The sequence below is a fragment of the Schistocerca cancellata genome, chromosome 8 (genome assembly GCF_023864275.1).
Source record: "Schistocerca cancellata isolate TAMUIC-IGC-003103 chromosome 8, iqSchCanc2.1, whole genome shotgun sequence".
NCBI lineage: Eukaryota > Metazoa > Arthropoda > Insecta > Orthoptera > Acrididae > Schistocerca > Schistocerca cancellata.
In genome coordinates, this window is record NC_064633.1 from 238,547,849 (window position 1) to 238,570,186 (window position 22,338).

General features: G+C 44.3%; 1 protein-coding gene across 1 annotated transcript in view; it reads left to right on the forward strand.

Moving 5' to 3' along the window:
• Positions 1-22,338, forward strand: part of LOC126094769 (myrosinase 1-like) — a 122,383-nt gene that overhangs the window by 58,577 nt on the left and 41,468 nt on the right. The window contains exons 6-7 of the mRNA XM_049909320.1: positions 3,155-3,249; positions 10,471-10,618. Coding sequence (XP_049765277.1) covers positions 3,155-3,249; positions 10,471-10,618 — 243 coding nt within the window. The remainder of the gene's footprint in view (positions 1-3,154; positions 3,250-10,470; positions 10,619-22,338) is intronic.

Here is a 22,338-nt window from a genome sequence, read left to right on the forward strand (position 1 = left end):
GACCTCAGCAGTTGAGTCCCATAGTGCTCAGAGCCATTTGAACCATTTTTTTGTACAATAACAACATTCGAGAAAGGTTGCAATGTTTACCGACCATAGCTGTGGTTCTCTCTAAAACGTTTGCCGACTGTATTTCTCATAATAAACTAATAAATAATACTAAAATGTCTAATCAAAATATCTGATGTAAAAACACATTCAACACCGACAAAAGACAAATGAACTGGCCAAACACGTTTTTAGGAAGGATGGAAGAAGGTGTTTTGATGATACGTTTATTACGATACAGCACTTACACTGTATATTTTCATAATACGAAAGGACAAAGTCCTAATGCAACGTGTTTATATTCAGCATACCATGACCAAAGATGATTATGGAACAGGTTGTCGAACAGGTTGTTAGGGGACTGAAACATAATTTCCACAAAATACATATTCTTTATTTTACACTTTTTATTCGACCGTGCTTCGCAACGAGAGTTAAAGACGGACCGCTCTTTACCGTTGTCTTTTACGCTTTCATATCTTCGTTCATAAAAAGGGGGGAGATTGAATGATCACTTTGTCAACAAATTCGCTTTTCCTAGTCGAGAAGTTGAATATAAATGAAACCTGTGGAGACAGCGAAGACATCCGGAAGAACAGACACCATGGTCGATCATGACAGCCGTGAAGAATGAAATTTCAGTGAATTACAAACATCAGCTGTGTACGGGACGTTGATAAAAATCGGCGGGAGGAGTTGAATATGTGTGCCTTACCGGGATCTCCTACTTCCTAGGGAGATCCTCTAACTCCTTTTTTCAGTTTTTTTTTATTGCAGAGGGCAGCTAACCCTCTGAGCGACCACGCTGAGCTACCATGCCGGCCAACTCCAAAGCCACCGAGGACACAGGAATCAGCGCGGCTGCACGGACTTACGCGAGCGTGCCCCCACAGCATTCTCAACTTACTCCAGACACTACGAGAGTAGTGCTCCCTGCTCATTAATCTCAATGCAAATCCTGCATGTCTTTAAGAGTGTGCGTGCATCTGCCACGAACATTAAGGTTAATGGGCTGGGACCACTACTTTCGTAGTGTGTGCAGTGAGAGGGGGGGAGCTTGGGATAAGTCCGCGCTACCGACTTGTTTCTGTGTTTTCGGTGGCTTAGGGATTATAGCGCATGCATTGTAAGGAGGAGACCCAGGGCTCGAATCCCAGTCAGGCACACATTTTTCCACTCTCCCCGTTGATATCTATCAGCGTTGCATACACAGCTGATGTTTGTAATTCATTGAAATTTCATTTAATTCTGTGACTGACGTAAACGTCCGAAAATACTACTGTCATCGAGTTAAAGAAACCTAAGAGTGCCATATGTTGGGTCTTTGGTGAACTAGAAAACGACTACCATCCATTGGTTCTTTGGTATACAACGAACTAACAATGCCATATATTGCTTTTGCTGTAGTACGCTGTCACTAAGATAAACATCCGAACTAATAATCTGAGCAGAATCCTACAACTTTAATTTACGATATCCTTTTTTTCCGTAATCCGATTTTGATTAAATGAAGCATTTACGTTGCCCCAATACACATGCAGACTACCTGTGAAAACCGCATGAAAATCGTATGTAGTTTTGAAGATTCGCGTTTTCAAACAGACAAACAGACACAACAATTTTCAAGTTTTATTAGTTCTACAGAAGGTATAGACATATAGATATATATTGTCAGTATTGTAGTAAGCTACTTTGCCCATTACCTTACAGTTTTTATCCATTTTTATGAAATTTTCTTCTGTTATCACGTGATCGATCTCGTTTTGCTTTGGTTTATTCCTAGCTTATGCGACTACATCCTTTTCGGTACTCCAGTGAGAAACTATCGACTTTGGACATCTATAATTTGTCGCATTATTGGTTGTACTGACATAATTTGCTAATATGATCGTCTGTAGAGTCTCCAGTTGTACTTTACGTATTATGTGAGATAAGCGTTCTCGCACAGGCTTCAGTTATCGAACTGCATCTCCCTCCTACCATTCGGTGTCCTTTCAAAACGAAGCGCCGCACCCCCCATCCCCCTCCACAACAGCGCCATCTATGGACACACAGCAGCAAGCCTAATTATTTTGTGCTTTTGTGCGTATGCTACTCTGTACACTCATAAATAAATACACCTTCTTACACAGTGGGCTTCATTTTCTATGTCGAACAGATTCTTACAGAACTAAATGAAAATAGCTCCCCTGCCCAAGATTTCTTGAGACTCCCCTTGATTATGTGTTAATTGCTGGGATTTATAACCCCCTCCTAAATACTCCCAATTGAGACTTCCTCTGCGCAACTACGAGGTTGCGAGGTATTTGGCTGAACATGAGTCATTATTCGAACAGCCCACTGCTTATAGACAATGAAAAATATATTCAAATACGTGTGGGAAGCAGCTGTTGTGATGAAATGAAGACAGTTGCTGGCAAGCGACAGTAATGGTGATGTCCACCAATTCATTCTTAGTGTTGGTGCCCAAAATAACATCAGAGGAGGATTATTTACACACATCTTAGTGGATAGAGTTCCAGCTTCGGTAGAGCCTACACCGTAATGTATGATATCCACCTCAGTTGCCGAATGGTGACCGTCGCTGCTTTCGTTGCTGAAAGGCCCAAGTTCGATTACCAGGACCTCCTAAGATGTTTTACGAGATTCAGAGGTGTTGTACGGGGCCCACTCAAGCCTTGTAAGGCCAAATGAAGAGCTGCTTGAATAAAGAAGACGGGACATTATCAGGATTCTTGTACTGGCAATACAGGTTGAAAGGCTTATCGAGATGCAGTTCACATCACTCCTTGTATTGCTTTGTAAGCAGCAGTCGGCCAGCTGGAACAGGGCTAAGGAGTGTTGCATGAGTGGTTTTTAGATTATGATGATATCTGGGAAGTAACCGCAATATGGTGAACTTAATGAGGGAACATTCTGGGCAATAGCTTGAGAAAAATTTTTTACTAATAGCCATAGGGAACAGATAGAAAATATTCAAAACCACCATATCCTGACTTCCTCAAATGCTCAGAAACGTTGTGGCGAGTTTTAGCAAAAACGACTCTTCAGTTGTGTATAAATTTAAGACATATTGTTACTCATGTATTCTGTTGTCTGTTTTCAGGAAGGGTCAGCATAACGCTGAACCAAGACTTTTGCATACCGAAGAACGATTCAGAGGAGAATAAAGACGCTGCCGACAGATGCAATCAGTTCGAAGTAAGTTGAAGGCTGCACATGTTTGATAGCTAATTATCTAACACTATAATCCTAAGCATTCTATGAGCACGTGAAGTGTTGAACCTTTATAAGAAATGCAAATATGTATTTTAATGCTTAAGGCGTTAATTTCTAGAATTTCACTCTTATATTCATTCATTGTACTTAAACCAAATATCGACACTTTGTGGGTATTGTTTGAGAGTTTAACAGTCGGTGTCCTAATACTGAAAAGGGGAGCGCAATTCCAAGTTTTTCTACTTAAGATGTGTCGGATATCGACCTTCACAACATGCTGTTGCAAGTGAAACTTCACAGTGACCCACTAGTACCTATGTTCTAGTTCGAATGACATCTTCCTTGCTAATATACTGGGATAGAACATAATAATAAGAATCCCTAGTGAAGAGAAACAACTGAAAGAGTTGAAAGTAAATACGTCGCCAGGTCCTCACTGAATCCCAGTTTGGTTTTACAAACGGTACTCTGCAGCATTGGTCCTTTACTTATCTTGCATTTACAAAGAATCTCGAGCCCAGTGCAAAGTTCCAAGCGACTGGGAAAAAAAGCGCAATTGACTCCTGTATATAAGAAGGGTAGCACAATGGATCCACAAAATTACAGACCAATGTCCTCAACATCGTCTTGATAAAGATTTCTTGACTATATTCTCTGTTCGAATACAATAAATTTATTTGAGAGGAAAAAGTGTCTGTCCACTTTAGATTTTCAGAAAGCGACATTTTTGCGAAACTAAGCTTGAACTTTTCTCACATGATATCCATCGAACAGTGGATGAACTTCAGCAGGCGAATTCCATATTCCTAGAGTTCCGTAAAGCATTTGACACGATGCCGCACTGCGGACTGTTAAAGAAGGTGCAAGCATAAAGAACAGCGGTTCGAAGACTTTATAATCAACAGAACCCAGTATACTCTCTTCAACGGCCGAAGTTCGTCAGTGACAAAGATATTGTCAAGAGTGGCCCAGGGAGGTCTGATAGAGCAGCTGTTAATTTTATTTGTATATACATAAATGAACTGGCGGACATGGTAGGCAACTGCCTGCGGCTGTTTGCTGATGATGCTGTGATGCACTGGAAAGTGTCGTCGTTGAGTGACTATCGGAGGATACAAGAGGACTTAGAAAACACAAATCTAGCTCCTATGATGAATAGCAGCTAGCTCTCAATGTAGAAAAATGTAAGTTAATGCAGGTGAGTAGGAAAACAATCCGATAATGTTCGAGTATAATACTAGTAGTGTGCTGCCTAACACAGTCACGTCGATTACATTCCTAGGGGTAACGTTGCAAAGCAGTATGAAATGGAACGAGCCTGTAAGGACTGTAGTAGAGAAGGCGAATGGTCGACTTCGGTTTATTGGCAGAATTTTAGGAAAGTGTGGTTCATCTGTAAAGGAAACAGCAAATAGGACACTTGTGGGAATCATTGTTGAGTACTACTCGAGTGTTTGGCATCACCACCAGGTCGAATTAAAGGAATACATCGAAGTATCCAGAATGAGATTTTCACTCTGCAGCGGAGTGTGCGCTGATATGAAACTTCCTGGCAGATTAAAACTGTGTGCCCGACCGAGACTCGAACTCGGGACCTTTGCCTTTCGCGGGCAAGTGCTCTACCAACTGAGCTACCGAAGCACGACTCACGTCCGGTCCTCACAGCTTTACTTCTGCCAGTACCTCGTTTCCTACCTTCCAAACTTTATAGAAGCTCTCCTGCGAACCTTGCAGAACTAGCACTCCTGAAAGAAAGGATATTGCGGAGACATGGCTTAGCCACAGCCTGGGGGATGTTTCCAGAATGAGATTTTCACTCTGCATACAAAACTCTCACAGACTGCTGTGAAGTGGTTGTTGGTGAAGTCCTTGAGAGTTTTCTTCTGCCCAATATCAGAAATTTTGTTTGTTTCCAGTACATGAGAAGTGCAAGTGGGTTTCATCAAGATAAATCAGAACAGTACGAGGAGAAATGTGTCGAAGAATTTCCTCGCACAAAGCTCTGCGTGTTTCAAAATCTCCCCCTCTTTGTTTTTGGGTAATCATTTTGTCAAGACCTCTGTTTGAATGTTTGTGGTAAAGTCTTACGGGACAAAACTGCTGAGGTCATCGGTCCCTAAGCTTACGCACTACTTTATCTAACGTAAACTAATTTACGCTAAGGACAACACACACATGCATGCCCGAGGAAGGACTCGAACCTCCGACGGGGAAAGCCGCTTCAAATCTTCAAATGTGTGTGAATTCCTAAGGGACCAAACTGCTGAGGTCTGCAGCCCCTAGACTTACACATTACTTGAAGTAACCTATGCTAAGAACAACAGACACACACACACACACACCCATGCCCTAGGGAGGACTCGAACCTCCGGCGGGAGGGGCCGTGCAATCCGTGACATGGCGCCTCTAATCTGAGCAAGATTCTCCTTACATTCCTATGACAATCCCAGGGCAACTGCATGTTAACGTGATGAACGCTTCCGAGGTTGCTGGACGGACGCTCTCATACGCGCCACTTTCTCCGGCGTTGTTACAGTCCGAAGTCGGCCAGTAGATTTTCCTTCTACTATAGAACCTCGTGCTCTAAATACATTAGCAGTATTCGCAGTTACGAATGTGTACAACCTTCGGCTGTATAATGGAATGACGACAATGAAAATTAATGCCGGATCGGGACTCGAGCCCGGATTTCCCGCTTATCGCGAGCGGTGGCTTTACCATTTGGCTATCCGAGCACGACTCACGGCGAGACCGAAACTTCCATTTGTCTTCAGTCATGTGTCTACATCCTGTACTCGTATATTCAATATGTACATTACTGGCCATTAAAATTGCTACACCACGAAGATGACGTGCTACAGACGCGAAATTTAACCTACAGGAAGAAAATGCTGTGATATGCAAATGATTAGCTTTTCAGAGCATTCACACAAGGTTGGCGCCGGTGGCGGCACCTACAACGTGCTGATATGAGGAAAGTTTCCAACCGATTTCTCATACACAAACAGCAGTTGACCGGCGTTGCCTGGTGAAACGTTGTTGTGATGCCTCGTCTAAGGAGGAGAATGCATGCCATCATGTTTCCGACTTTGATAAAGGTCGGATTGTAGCCTATCGCGATTGCAGTTTATCGTATCGCGACATTGCTGCTCACGTTGGTCGAGATCCAATGACTGTTAGCGGAATATGGAATCGGTGGGTTCAGGAGAGTAATACGGAACGCCGTGCTGGATCCCAACGGCCTCGTATCACTAGCAGTCGAGATGACAGTCATCTTATCCGCACGGCTGTAACGGATCGTGCAGTCACGTCTCGATTCCTGAGTCAACAGATGGGGACGTTTGCAAGACAGCAACCATTTGCACGAACAGTTCGACGACGTTTGCAGCAGCATGGACTATCAGTTCCGAGACCATGGCTGCGGTTAGCCTTGACGCTGCAGCATAGATGATGGTGGACTCAACGACGAACCTGGGTGCACGAATGGCAAAACGTAATTTTTTCGGACGAATCCAGGTTCTGTTTACAGCAGCATGATGGTCGCATCCGTGTTTGGCGACATGGTGGTGAACGCACATTGGAATTGTGTATTCGTCATCGCCATACTGGCGTATCACCCGGCGTGATGGTATGGGGTGCCATTGGTTACACGTCTCGATCACCTCTTGTATGCATTAACGGCACTTTGAACAGTGGACGTTTCATTTCAGATGTGTTACGACCCGTGGCTCTAACCTTCATTCGATCCCTGCGAAACCCTACATTTCAGCAGGATAACACACGACCACATGTTGCAGGTTGTGTCCGGGCCTTTCTGGATGCAGAAAATGTTCAACTGCTGCCCTGGCCAGCACATTCTCCAGACCTCTCACTAATTGAAAACGTCTGGTCAATGGTGGCCGACCAACTGGCTCGTCACTATACGCCAGTCACTACTCTTGATGAACTGTGGTATCGTGTTGAAGCTGCATGGGCAGCTGTACCTGAACACGCCATCCAAGCTCTGTTTGACTCAATGCACAGGCGTATAAAGGCCGTTATTATGGCCAGAGGTGGTTGTTCTCGGTACTGATTTCTCTGGATCTATGCACCCAAATTGCGTGAAAATGTAATCATATGTGAGTTATAGTATAAAATATTTGTCCAATGAATACCCGTTTATCATTTGTATTTCTTCTTGGTACAGAAATTTTAATAGCCAGTAGTGTATATTCCTATACAGGGGGGGGGGGGGGGGGGGAACACTTTACTTGAAAGTCGCTTGCTCGATGCTGACGGATAAATGCGATATGGCAGTGCCTTTGTTTTTCCGAATTACGATCCAAAGTTCCTTCGGACATGCAATTCGAAATAACACAGGTGAACCGTGAATTTACTTTCAAAACTTATCCTTAACAATTTATTTTATTTACTAGCGATTTATCAAGAACATTAACACATTTAATCACACTATGTGAGCGTGGAAGTAATTGCCAGGGAGTAACTGATGATATCAAAATGAAATTGATTTTAACAAATGGGAATTTTATTCCTAAAAGCCTTTTTTCTTTTTAGAAACAGATTTAAAATTATAATCAGAAAGCACCATCTAAATATCAAGTTACAATTTATTCAGAGGTAGGAAGAAACATAGTTTTGAGTGTATGAGCTTTCGGGCTGAGAACCTTGCCACTCCCCTTTGACACTGCCGTAGTCACGACCGCTCACAACCACCTCTGAAAGACTACACAGGTGAAAATCTGCAACACACAAGATTACCATAAAATAAAAGTTTTAACAATTCACACAAGCACACAAACTATGCACCCCGTAGGAGAGATGGAAATGGTACAAAACACTAAAATTAAAAGATTAACTTGCCACAGAAGGTGCAACTTGATTTTAACTTCTAAGAAAAGTCCAACGGTGGATGGGTGGCAACTTTATATACTAAAATGACTACTTAAATAAAAGCCCATGAAATGCAATCTTACATAAAACTACACAAGGTTGGCCAAACATGCTCTACAGTACACATATGCCGCCTCTCAAGATGATAGGCAAGATAAAAACATATTTCAGGAATTAGGCCGTTACCCTTCAAGCAATAAATTCGTTAACACACCGAATCCGACAAACATGACAGAGGGAGCTATTAACGTACCGCAGATTGATAGGCCGATTACCGAACAACCCGAACCGCAGGTTGCTCTAACCGGCCCTACTCCACAAGGGAAAAACGGACCACCAAATTCATAAATAACCACCTTCCCCCGGGTGGGCAAATGGAGAAGAATGGTGGAACGACCCCGAAACAAAGCGGCTGCTGACCCCACCAAGAAAACAACTAGAATTTAACAAGTAAATGAAACAACATATAACCAGTCACTTAACTTCTAATAAACTGAGATTTCTGGCGATGACCTGGTGCAGCACCCCCAAAACGCTCTCACGAACCGTCCGCTGCCAGCCGCTTCAACGGACGCAGGAAGGCGCGCCTATCCCCCGTCTCATGGCGTCGCAGCTCGCACCGGCCAGACAGATGTCGTGGGTTGACTCCTGTTGCTCTCGTGTGGGCCGCGAAGCCACTACCCCTCGCCATATGGCGCGGCCCACTGGACTGACGTGGCGACCTCACATGCGCCGACGCTCAAGGCGGACAAGTCATCTTGTGTCTCAGTGCGCGACCGACCAACCGATCGATCCAACTGCCAATGACCGTTGCGTGAGCAACTCGAGCAGACTGGCGGCCTAACACGCAGACTCAGATGCAGGAACTAAGCCCCCGACCGGGCGACCACTTGTTGAGTTCCCTCACTGCGCCACAAATTCGGACGAGAGACTGACCCCAGACTGACTCCAGACTCACCCAGACTGACCAACTGGCGAGCTCATAGCGTCCCTTAAATGTACGTGAACAGGCAACCTTTCCCCTTTCCCACCAGAGGGAGACACCAAAGCTGCGATTGCCACAGCGGCGCCACCGGCAGAAACGGAGGGCGACTGCTTCACACATCGCGCTGCGGCGCGCTCTTCAAAACAGCAATTTTTACCACGGCTCAACAGGCACTGCAATATCGTGTTTATCCGCCAACACCGAGCAAAAGACTTTCAAGTAAAATGTCTCCCCTGTATGGGAATATACATAATGGATGTACGGGCACAGAATGTACACAGATACTTGACGACATATGGAAATTTGAAACTCGACGTGAGTCTGCTGCTCTGAGAGCCAAATGGGCAAGGCGACCGCTCGCGCTAAGCGGGAAATCTGGGTTCGACTCACGGACCGGCACAAATTTTTCAATGTCATTCTATTATACAACTGATGGTTGTCAATATTCGCATGTGCGAGTACATTTAAAGTATTTCATAATGGCTGTAGTTGCTGCAGTGTCTGTTCCTATATGCATGCATGCATGCCCGAAGGAACTTTGCATCGTGTAATTCGGAATGACACAGACACTGCAATATCGCCTCAAACTGGAACAGTTTTTCTGTCAAGAAGAGAATCATTTCGGCCGAGCTCGAACCGAATGCGAAATACTCGCTGAATAGTAATAACAGGATCAGCGTTATGAATATACTCCTCCTTAACAAACACGCGATTCACCTAGACAATGCGTTGCGGCTGCTGGAAACGTCATATAAACCGCTATAGATCGATACCACCTCATCCTCTGTATCCCTACCACAGGTCACACTGCGGCCTCTCCAAATACGAGAGGTCATTTTACCGGACCCTGTAGACACAGCTGATGACTGTATAATAAGTCGTGGACTGTGCGGCTGATCCAGGCGGAGGTTCGAGTCCTCCCACGGGCATGGGTGTGTGTGTTTGTGCTGAGGATAATTTAGCTTAAGTAGTGTGTAAGCTTAGGGACTGATGACCTTAGCAGTTAAGTCCCATAAGATTTCACACACATTTCAATATTTTGACTGTACGGTAGGCAACGTGTAAGGCATACGCGCGCTCCAGCGGGCCACCAACCAGCCGCCCCTCAGGGGCATAACCCAAAACAGAAGACGCCTAACGCTGCCGGGAAGTGACAATGAACATTTTGTCTCCAACAAAAGTCGTTCCCTAGAGACTTTCAAACACCCTATATTTGTAACTGTGAGCAGTGTTGAATGTATCGTACAAATCACAATGCAGTAACTGAGGACAAATTTGCGTGTGTTGTGGCCTGTCGTGTGATAAACAAGTGTTGTTATTCACTGCAGCTCGGCTGGTTCGCGCACCCCATCTACTCGCAGGAGGGTGACTACCCTGAAGTGATGCGGACGCGCATCGATGAGAACAGCGCTGCTGAGGGTCGGCCCTTCTCCAGGCTGCCGTATTTCACCTCAGAGCAGGTTGAATACATCAAGGGTGAGTTCCTTCAGGCCTTCTGCTCCTTTCAATAACCGTAACAACTTCGAGACCAGCATATATTTCGCAGTTTTGGCGCAAAAGCAATTCCCGGCAAGTAGATTCTTAAATCCTCAACTATCCTGGACATATTGATACGAATCTTAATTAAAATCTTTTGTTAAAATCTAAACTTAATCAAAAAGAAATACAAACGTCTCAAAAATGAGATCGACAGGAAGTGCAAAATGGCTAAGCAGGGATGGCTAGAGGACAAATGTATGGATGTAGAGGCATATATCACTAGGGGTAAGATAGATACTGCCTACAGGAAAATTAAAGAGACCTTTGGAGAAAAGAGAACCACTCGTATGAATATCAAGAGCTCAGATGGAAACCCAGTTCTAAGCAAAGAAGGGAGAGCAGAATGGTGGAAGGAGTATATAGAAGGTTTTTACAAGGGCGATGTACTTGAGAAAAATATTATGGAAATGGAAGAGGATGCAGATGAAGATGAAATGGGAGATATGATACTGCGTGAGAAGTTTGACAGACCATTGAAATACCTAAGTCGAAACAAGGCCCCCAGGAGTAGACAACATTCCATTAGAACTACTGACAGCCTTGGGAGAGCCAGTCCTGACAAAACTCTACCATCTGGTGAGAAAGATGTAAGAGACAGGCGAAATACCCTCAGACTTCAAGAAGAATATAATAATTCCAATCCCAAAGAAAGCATCTACATCTACGTCCATGCTCCGCAAGCCACCTGACGGTGTGTGGCGGAGGGTAACTTGAGTACCTCTATCAGTTCTCTATCGGCAACTGTTGACAGATGTGAAAATTACCGAACTATCAGTTTAATAAGTCACGGCTGCAAAATACTAACGCGAATTCTTTACAGACGTATGGAAAAACTGGTATAAGCCGACCTCGAGGAAGATCAGTTTGGATTCTGTAAAAATATTGGAACACGTGAGGCAATACTGACCCTACGACTTATCTTAGAAGATAGATTAAGGAAAGGCAAACCTACGTTTGCAGCATTTGTAGGCTTAGAGAAAGCTTTTGGCAATGTTGACTAGAATACTCTCTTTCGGAATCTGAAGGTGTCACGGATAAAATACAGGGAGTGAAAGGCTATTTACAGTTTATACAGAAACCAGAAGGCAGTTATAAGAGTCGAGGAAGGGAAGCAGTGGTTGGAAATGGAGTGAGACAGGGTTGTAGCCTATCCCAGATGTTATTCAATCTGTATATTGAGCAAGCAGTAAAGGAAACAAAAGAAAAATTCGGAGTCGGTATTAAAATCCATGGAGAAGAAATAAGAACTTTGAGGTTCGCCGATGACATTGCAGTTCTATCAGAGGCAGCAAAGGACCTAGAAGAGCAGTTGAATGGAATGGACAGTGTCTTGAAAGGAGGATATAAGATGAACATCAACAAAAGCAAAACGAGGATAATGGAATGTAGTCGAATTAAGTCGGGCGATGCTGAAGGAATTAGATTAGGAAATGAGACGCTTAAAGTAAGAAAGGAGTTTTGCCATTTGGGCAGCAAAATAACTGATGATGGTCGAAGTAGAGAGTATATAAAATGTAGACTGGCAATGGCAAGGAAAGCGTTTCTGAAGAAGTGAAATTTGTTAACATCGAGTATAGATTTAAGTTTCAGGAAGTGGTTTCTGAAAGTATTTGTATGGAGTGTAGCCATGTATGGAAGTGAAACATGGACGATAAATAGTTTGGACAAGAAGAGAATAGAAGCTTTTGAAATGTGGTGCTACAGAAGAATGCTGAAGATTAGAGGGATAGATCACATAACTAATAAGGAGGTATGACTAGAATTGGGGAGAAGAGAAATTTGTGGCACAGCTGGACTAGAAGAAGGGATCTGAGACATCAAGGGATCACCAGTTTAGTATTGGAGGGCAGCGTGGAGGGTAAGAATCGTAGAGGGAGACCAAGAGATGAATACACTAAGCAGATTCAGAAGGATGCAGGTTGCAGTAGGTAGTGGGAGATGAGGAAGCTAGCACAGGATAGAGTAGCATGGAGAGCTGCATCAAAGCAGTCTCTGAACTGAAGACCACAAGAACAACAATGTTAATTTGTTTAGCTTACGGTTGCAGGTCCGCGACTTCATATGTCAGAAATGAATTGAAACATTTGAAAAACGGATAAACCTTGTTTAGTGGTTGTTTATTACTTGGGCTGGAGGTGATATAGATCGCATGTTTTTTAGAAACCATTATGTCTAGCAGATGATTGGTGGCGGCGCCCATTTGCAGAATACTTCTGGTCTATTGTTCACTTCATCTAAGTTTTTTTAGGTAAAGGTTTCTTTGTTACAATGGTGAACTCTTGTCAAGCATTTCGTTTGACCGAAAAATATGTGAATTGAAGTAATATTTCATTTCCCAGGTAAAGTTATTATAAACTCCAAAAATTCCTGACCTTGTTTTTGGGGTTACATTAGTGGATTTGCTGGCTGAAGCTAAGGAGTCATATTGTTACGAAGCAGATGCCAATGTTCTTGTGTTTGCGAGTATTTCTTTGTGTCTAAATGTTATGAACTGAACAAAAAGTGTCATTATATACGTATGTAGTAAAAATACGTAGGTCCTCTGCTCTAAAAATCGATCAATGACGAAGATTTTGAGGCAACAGCATGTTAATATCTAACTCACTGGTAGATTTTTCTCTATAATAAACGTTTTTAATATATTATGCTACTTACCTGAATATTATTTCAGTATCTGTGCTGCCTAAATCAAAAGTCAGAAAACATAACCGGTTATTTTATGTAAAACCCGGAAATTGTGGGTAGAAACACATGTCATTTCTTTTAAAAATATAATAAAGCATTTCACACCCACTTCTGAGGAATCGTCAGAATACTATGTGCTTCATACCAACCTAATATTTTCTCTCCTGCGTGTGAGGAACCGACAAAATACAATGAGCGACCCACAGTGCAACATATACCTGGTCGAATGTAAAAACTACAGTCATCTCATTATTTGAAATGATACAGACATGTATGTAATGTGAGTTATAAAATGAGCTAGACTAATGAAAAAATTTATAGGATGGCACCATTCTTGAAAATTTATATGAAGTACGGCACCTGTGTGACTGAAAATGCAAAATTAAATTTGCGTTTCTATAGTCAGAGTACTCGGGATTTTAAAATTTTTGAACAAATTGTGGGTCATAGGAAAAGAATGATTACGTACGTGTCAAGAAACTTCGGGCATTAGTAATAAGCTGTAATAAAATTATATGAAGCTGCTAGTCGAAACTAGTATATACGTAAACTAGTATACAGTACGCGGTCTACGTCTTCATCTGTGTCTACATCTACACCTACACACATAGACCCTCCACAAGGGCCGAGGGTACCTAGTGACAGTACTAGTCATTCCCTTTCTTGTTCCTCTCGCAAACGGAAACGGGAAAAACGACTATCTATATATCTCTCTATGAGCACTAATTTCTCTTATCTCGTCTTTTCGATCTTCGCGCGACGCTGGTCGCAATAGAAACGCTCTGCAGTCAGCCGCGAATGACGCTTCTCAGAATTTTCTTAACAACGTTTCGCGAACAGAACATCTTATCTCCAGAGATTCCCATTGGAGTTCAAGAAGCATCTCTATATTACCCGCGTGTTGACCGAACCTACCAGTAACAGATCTTGCAGCGTGCCTTGTGGGGATCCCAAATACTGGAGCAGTTCTCGAGAACGGATCGAACTAGTGTACTGTAAGCGATCTCCTTGCAAGGCGAGCTACTAATTCCTAAAATTGGCCCAGTTAACCGAAGCCGACAATTCACCCTCACTGTTACCGACCTTACGTGCTCATTTCATTTAATATCGCTTTGCAACTTTACACCCTACTTATTTAATCGTCTGTAGTTTGTCAAATAGCCTGCCACTAATACTGTATTCGAGCCCTACATGATTGTTTTTCCTACTCACATTCATGAACTTACGTTTTTCTGCATTTAGAGCAAGCAACCATTCATCATATCGCGGTAAGGGCAAACTAAGTAACTGGTTTTTTACTTTTTGGGCTGCATTTTAACTGGGATACCTACACTACTGGCCATTAAAATTGCTACACCACGAAGATGACGTGCTACAGACGCGAAATGTAACCGACAGAAATAAGATGTTTTGATATGCAAATGATTAGCTTTTCAGAGCATTAAGACAAGGTTGGTGCCGGTGGCGACACCTACAACATGAAAGTTTCCTACCGATTACTCATACACAAACAGCAGTTGACCGGCGTTGCCTGGTGAAACGTTGTTGTGATGCCTCGTGTAAGGAGGAGAAATGCGTACCATCACATTTCCGACTTTGATAAAGGTCGTATTGTAGCCTACTGCGATTGCGGTTTGTCGCATCGCGACATTGCTGCTCACGTTGGTTGAGATCCAATGACTGTTACCAGAATATGGAATCGGTGGGTTAAGGAGGGTAATACGGAACGCCGTGCTGGATCCCAACGGCCTCGTATCACTAGCAGTCGAGATGACAGGCATCTTATCCGCATGGCTGTAACGGATCGTGGAGCCACGTCTCGATCCCTGAGTCAACAGATGGGGACGTTTGCAAGACAATAACCATCTGCACGAACAATTCGACGACGTTTGCAGCAGCATGGAATATCAGCTCGGAGACCACGGTTGCAGTTACCCTTGACGCTGCATCACAGACAGGAGCACCTGCGATGGTGTACTCAACGACGAACCTGGGTGCACGAATGGCAAAACGTCATTTTTTCGGATGAATCCGGGTTATGTTTACAGCGTCATGATGGTCGCATTCGTGTTTGGCGACATCGCGGTGAACGCACATTGGAAGTGTGTATTCGTCATCGCCATACTGGCGTATCACACTGCGTGATGGTATGGGTTGCCATTGGTTACACGTCTCGGTCACCTCTTGTTGGCACTGACGGCACTTTGAACAGTGGACGTTTCATTTCAGATGTGTTACGACCCGTGGCTCTACCCTTCATTCGATCCCTGCGAAACCCTACATTTCAGCAGGATAATGCACGACCGCATGTTTCAGGTCCTGTATTGGCCTTTCTGGATACAGAAAATGTTCGACTGCTGTCCTGGCCAGCACATTCTCCAGATTTCTCACCAATTGAAAACGGCTGGTCTGCGGTGGCCGAGCAACTGGCTCGTAACAATACGCCAGTCACTTCTCTTGATGAACTGGGGTATCGTGTTGAAGCTGCATGGGCAGCTGTACCAGTACACGCCATCCTAGCTCTGTTTGACTCAATGCCCAGGCGTATCACGGCCGGTATTACGGCCAGAGGTGATCGTTCTGGGTACTGATTTCTCAGGATCTATGCACCCAACTTGCGTGAAAATGTAATCACATGTCAGTTCTAGTATAATTTATCTGTCCAATGAGTACCCGTTTATCATCTGCATTTCTTCTTGGTGTAGCAATTTTAATGGCCAGTAGTGTATTTCTTTATCCTCCATATATTGCGTTCTGTGCAACAGTCAAAGAATGGTATGTTTGCACAATCTTCCTGAGTGAATGATTTTTTAACGTGAAATTTATAACTTCAGCTTTATCTGTCTAGTCTTCTTTTGCCATACGAGGCTGGTCGACGAGGACTGGGATGGAAGTCTTCGATCCGCTTAGTTGTTTGAGGGTTCCTCAGATTTTGCTACGGTTCTCTATAATTGTGTGCATCCGTCTTACGGCTGACGTTGAAAACGGAAATGTCCACCGCTCTTTTCCAGTCTCTTGGTACCCTTCGTTGCTCCTGCGATCTACGATAAACTGCTGTTAGAAAGGGAGCACGTTATTTCTCACAATCTTTGTTGAATGTTATAGGTATCTCATCTGGTCCTGATGTCCTCCCACTACTAAGGGGTTGAAGTTCCTTTTCTATTCCGCGATCGGTTATCTCAATTTCTGCCATTTCAACGTTCGCACGATAATCGAAAGGATGCAATTTCGGAAGACCGAATTGAGTATGTCGGCGTCCTCTCTCTCGCGTTTGGCTGCCAATATGGCCTCTGAGTGTATCAACGAATGATTTCAAACCGGTTTTTGATTTTTCGTAAGAAGATAACCTCTTAAGATTTATACTGAGATCTGGTGATGAAAGTTTGCTTTCAAAGTCATTGAATGCCACTCCCACTCCTCTCCTTATGCTACTTTCAGTTCTTTCAGCTTTTGTTTGTCAGTTGTGTTTTGACTTCTCTTGAATCTGAGATGAAGCTTTCGTTGTTTACAGAGCAGTTTTCTAACCCGGCTATTAAATCACTGTGCGTCTTTCCCATCCCTTTAGACCACGCTCAGAACATATTTATCTAAGTCATACTGAAGGATACTTTTGATTTTTTTCCATTTATACTCCACATTTTCGTCCTCACCACTGAACATTTGATATGACGACTCAGACACTCTTCCATTTTCCCCATAATCAACAGTGAGTTGTAAGTGAGCAGTGGTGCGTGAATGTGGGTTATATATAATTTTGTACACAGAGTTGAAAAAGCATAGAGAATAGAGTGAAAAGAGTGACCAGTATTGAAAGTTTTTTGTATTCCGTAAACAAATAAAAAATCAAAGTCAGAGATTTGAAAAATATACTACCATAATATAATACCACAAGGAAAAGGTACGCGACAATCAAATACTTCTCTAAAGATCCCAGTGATTGTATTGATGGAGGAAACATAGATCTAGAAATCACCTCTGCTAGCTTGGTGTGCTTTGATGCAAGGGGTCAGTATTTCCGATGCTGGAAATTGCGTTGAAAGAAAGGAGATTTGTGACTGCCTAAAGTATAAGATGTCACTGCATATATAGCAACCTAACAAAGATTATAATTTCAAGAAAGACGTAAATGGCACAAAGAGAACATTTCGTTTGCTTTGGCTGTCATTATATCCAGCATTGTTCTACAGCAGTTAAAGACGGACTTCCTGAGTTGTGTGAGCTTTACCGGCCACTTACAACGCATGTCAGTCAGGGACAGCTCGAGAACATTTTTCCTCACAAAATAAACGTTATTTGACACTCTCATTCTCCCTCGTTTTCTCTTTCCTACTTTTATCCGTGTCAGTTTTCGCTGTTGTAGTTGTGGTCTTCAGTCCAGAGGCTGGTTTGGTACAGCTCTCCATGCTACTCTATCCTGTGCAAGCCTCTTCATCTCAGAATAACTACTGCATCCTGCATCCATCTGAATCTGCTTAGGTTATTCATCTCTTGGTCTCTCTCTACGATTTATACCCTCCACGTTTCCCTCCAGTACTAAATTGGTGATCCCTTGATGCCTCAGAACATGTCCTACCAACCGAAACCTTCTTCTAGTCAAGTTGTGCCACAAACTCCTCTTCTCCCCAATCCTATTAAATATCTCCTCATTAGTTGCGTGATCTACCCATATAAACTTCAGCATTCATCTGTAGCACCACATTTCGAAAGCTTCTATTCTCTTTTTGCCTAAACTATTTATCTTACATGTTTCACTTCCATACATAGCTACCATCCATACAAATACTTCCAGAAAGAACTTCCTGAAACATAAATCTATAATCGATGTTGACAAATTTCTCTTCTTCAGTAATACTTTCCTTGCGATAGCCAGTCTGCATTTTATATCCTCTCAACATCGACCATCATCAATTATCTTGTCTATAAATAGCAAAACTCATCTACTACTTTAAGCGTCTCATTTCCTAATCTAATTTCTTCAGCATCGCCCGACTTAATTCGACTACATTTCATTATCCTCGTTTTTCTTTTGTTGATGTTCATCTTATATCCTCCTTTCAAGACACTGTCCATTCCGTTCAACTGCTCTTCCAGGTCCTTTGCTGCCTCTGACAGAATTATAGCCGGCCGTGGTGGCCAAGCGGTTAAAGGCGCTACAGTCTGGAATCGCGCGACCGCTACGGTCGCAGGTTCGAATCCTGCCTCGGGCATGGATGTGTGTGATGTCTTTAGGTTTAAGTAGTTCTAAGTTCTAGGGGACTTATGACCTTAGAAGTTAAGTCCTATAGTGCTCAGAGCCATTTGAACCATTTTGCAGAATTACAATATCGTCAGCAAACCTCAAATGCCGGCCGGCGTGGCCGAGCGGATCTAGGCGCTAAAGTCTGGAACCGCGCGACCGCTACGGTCACAGGTTCGAATCCTGCCTCGGGCGTGGATGTGTGTGATGTCCTTAGGTTAGTTAGGTTTAAGTAGTTCTAAGGTCTAGGGGACTGATGACCACATCAGTTAAGTCCCATAGTGCTCAGAGCCATTTGAACCATTTTGAACAAAACCTCAAAGTTTATATTTCTTCTCCGTGGATTTTAATTCCTACTCCAAATTTCTCTTTTATTCGTTTACTGCTTGCTCAATATACAGACTGAATAACACCGTGGATAGGCTACAGCCCTGTCTCACTCACTTTTCAATCACTGCTTCCCTTTCGTGCCCCTCGACTCTTATTATTGCCATTTAGTTTCTGCACAAACCGTACATGACCTTCCGCTCCCAGTATTTTACGTCTGCCATCTTTAGAATATGAAAGAGAGTATTAAAGTCAACATTGTCACAAGCTTTCTATAAGTCTACAATTGATAGAAAGGTAGGTTTCTCTTTCATTAACTTATCTTGTAAGATAAGTAGTAGGGTCAGTACTGTCTCGCGTGTTCCAACATTTCTTCGGAATCGAAACTGATCTGCTCCGAGGTCGGCACCTACCAGTTTTTCCATTCGTCTGTAAGGAATTCGTGCTCGTATTTTTCAACCGTGACTTATTAAACTGATAGTTCAGGAAATTTATCACCAGTCAACACCTGCTTTCTTCGGGATTGGAATTACATACACCAAAAAAAAGTTTTGCATCGCCATGGTTCGGAAAGTTCCGGGACCTGTACAGAAAATCATCATAACAATATGAACATCATTTCAGCCCTTTTTATTGCTCATGAGAACCACACTTTGCATGTCGTACAACCATACAGTGAGAGCTTCAGAGGTGGTGGTCCAAATTGCTGTACACACCGGTACCTCTAATATCCAGTAGCACGTCCTCTTGCATTGATGCATGCCTGTATTCGTCGTTGCATACTATCCACAAGTTCATCAAGGCACTGTTGTTCCAGATTGTCCCACTCCTCAACACGATTCGGCGTAGATCCCTCACAGTGGGGTCACGTTGTCCATAAACAGCCCTTTTCATTCTATCCCAGGCATATTCGATAGGGTTAATGTCTGGAGAACATACTGACCATTCTAGTCGAGCGATGTCGTTATCCTGAAGGAAGTCATTCAAAAGATTTTTTCGATGGGGGTGCAAATTGTCCCCTATGAAGACGAATGCCTCTTTAATATGCTGCCGATATGGTTGCACTATCGATCGGAGGATGGCATTCACGTATCGTACAGCCGTTAAGGCGCCCTCCATGACCACCAGCAGCGTACGTCGGCCTCTCTTAATGCCACCCCAAAACAGCAGGGAACCTCCACCTTGCTGCACTCGCTGGGCGGTGTGTCTAAGGCGATAAGCCTGACCGGGTTGCCTCCAAACATGCCTCCGACGATTGTCCGGTTGTAGGCATATGCGACCCTCATCGGTGAAGACAACGTGATGCCAGTCCTGAGCGGTCCATTCGGCGTGTAGTTGCGCCCGTCTGTACAGCACTGCATGGTGTCGTTGTTGCAAAGATGGACCTCACCTTGGACGTCGGGAGTGACGTTGCGCATTATGCAGCCTATTGCGCACAGTTTAAGTCGTATCACGACGTCCTGTGGCTGTACGAAAAGCATTATTCAACATGGTGGCGTTGCTCTCTAATAGGCGCTGCTCGTGCATGGTTGTTTACATCTTTGGGCGCGTTTAGTAACATCTCTGAACAGTCTAAGGAACTGTGTCTGTGATACGATATCCACAGTCAACGTCTATCTTCATGAGTTCTGGGAACCGGGCTGACGCAAAACTTTTTTTGATCTGTGTATTATATTCTACACTCCTGGAAATTGAAATAAGAACACCGTGAATTCATTGTCCCAGGAAGGGGAAACTTTATTGACACATTCCTGGGGTCAGATACATCACATGATCACACTGACAGAACCACAGGCACATAGACACAGGCAACAGAGCATGCACAATGTCGGCACTAGTACAGTGTATATCCACCTTTCGCAGCAATGCAGCCTGCTATTCTCCCATGGAGACGATCGTAGAGATGCTGGATGTAGTCCTGTGGAACGGCTTGCCATGCCATTTCCACCTGGCGCCTCAGTTGGACCAGCGTTCGTGCTGGACGTGCAGACCGCGTGAGACGACGCTTCATCCAGTCCCAAACATGCTCAATGGGGGACAGATCCGGAGATCTTGCTGGCCAGGGTAGTTGACTTACACCTTCTAGAGCACGTTGGGTGGCACGGGATACATGCGGACGTGCATTGTCCTGCTGGAACAGCAAGTTCCCTTTCCGGTGTAGGAATGGTAGAACGATGGGTTCGATGACGGTTTGGATGTACCGTGCACTATTCAGTGTCCCCTCGACGATCACCAGTGGTGTACGGCCAGTGTAGGAGATCGCTCCCCACACCATGATGCCGGGTGTTGGCCCTGTGTGCCTCGGTCGTATGCAGTCCTGATTGTGGCGCTCACCTGCACGGCGCCAAACACGCATACGAACATCATTGGCACCAAGGCAGAAGCGACTCTCATCGCTGAAGACGACACGTCTCCATTCGTCCCTCCATTCACGCCTGTCGCGAGACCACTGGAGGTGGGCTGCACGATGTTGGGGCGTGAGCGGAAGACGGCCTAACGGTGTGCGGGACCGTAGCCCAGCTTCATGGAGACGGTTGCGAATGGTCCTCGCCGTTACCCCAGGAGCAACAGTGTCCCCAATTTGCTGGGAAGTGGCGGTGCGGTCCCCTACGGCACTGCGTAGGATCCTACAGTCTTGGCGTGCATCCGTGCGTCGCTGCGGTCCGGTCCCAGGTCGACGGGCACATGCACCTTCCGCCGACCACTGGCGACAACATCGATGTACTGTGGAGACCTCACGCCCCACGTGTTGAGCAATTCGGCGGTACGTCCACCCGGCCTCCCGCATGCCCACTATATGCCCTCGCTCAAAGTCCGTCAACTGCACATACGGTTCACGTCCACGCTGTCGCGGCATGCTACCAGTGTTAAAGACTGCGATGGAGCTCCGTATGCCACGGCAAACTGGTTGACACTGACGGCGGCGGTGCACAAATGCTGCGCAGCTAGCGCCATTCGACGGCCAACACCGCGGTTCCTGGTGTGTCCCCTGTGCCGTGCGTGTGATCATTGCTTGTACAGCCCTCTCGCAATGTCCGGAGCAAGTATGGTGGGTCTGACACACCGGTGTCAATGTGTTCTTTTATCCATTTCCAGGAGTGTACTTGAAGTCGGAGGGTATTTCGCCTATCTCATACATCTTGTTCACCAATGGAAGAATTTTGTCGTGGCTGGCTCACCCAAGGCCATCAGTTTTCACTACTACTTATTATACTAATGTATAAAAATCTTGCACTTGGACAATTCTGGTCCACTTCTTAGCTTGGTGCCCCAAGCTGCCGCTACTAATTGTGTTAAGTCCTGTACTGAAATGTTAAAAGTTGTGACGCCTTTGGCGCCCATCTCAGCTTGTGTCGAATGTGCCCTAAATCTGCTCTGACTGCAGTCATTATGATGCATTCCACCAATT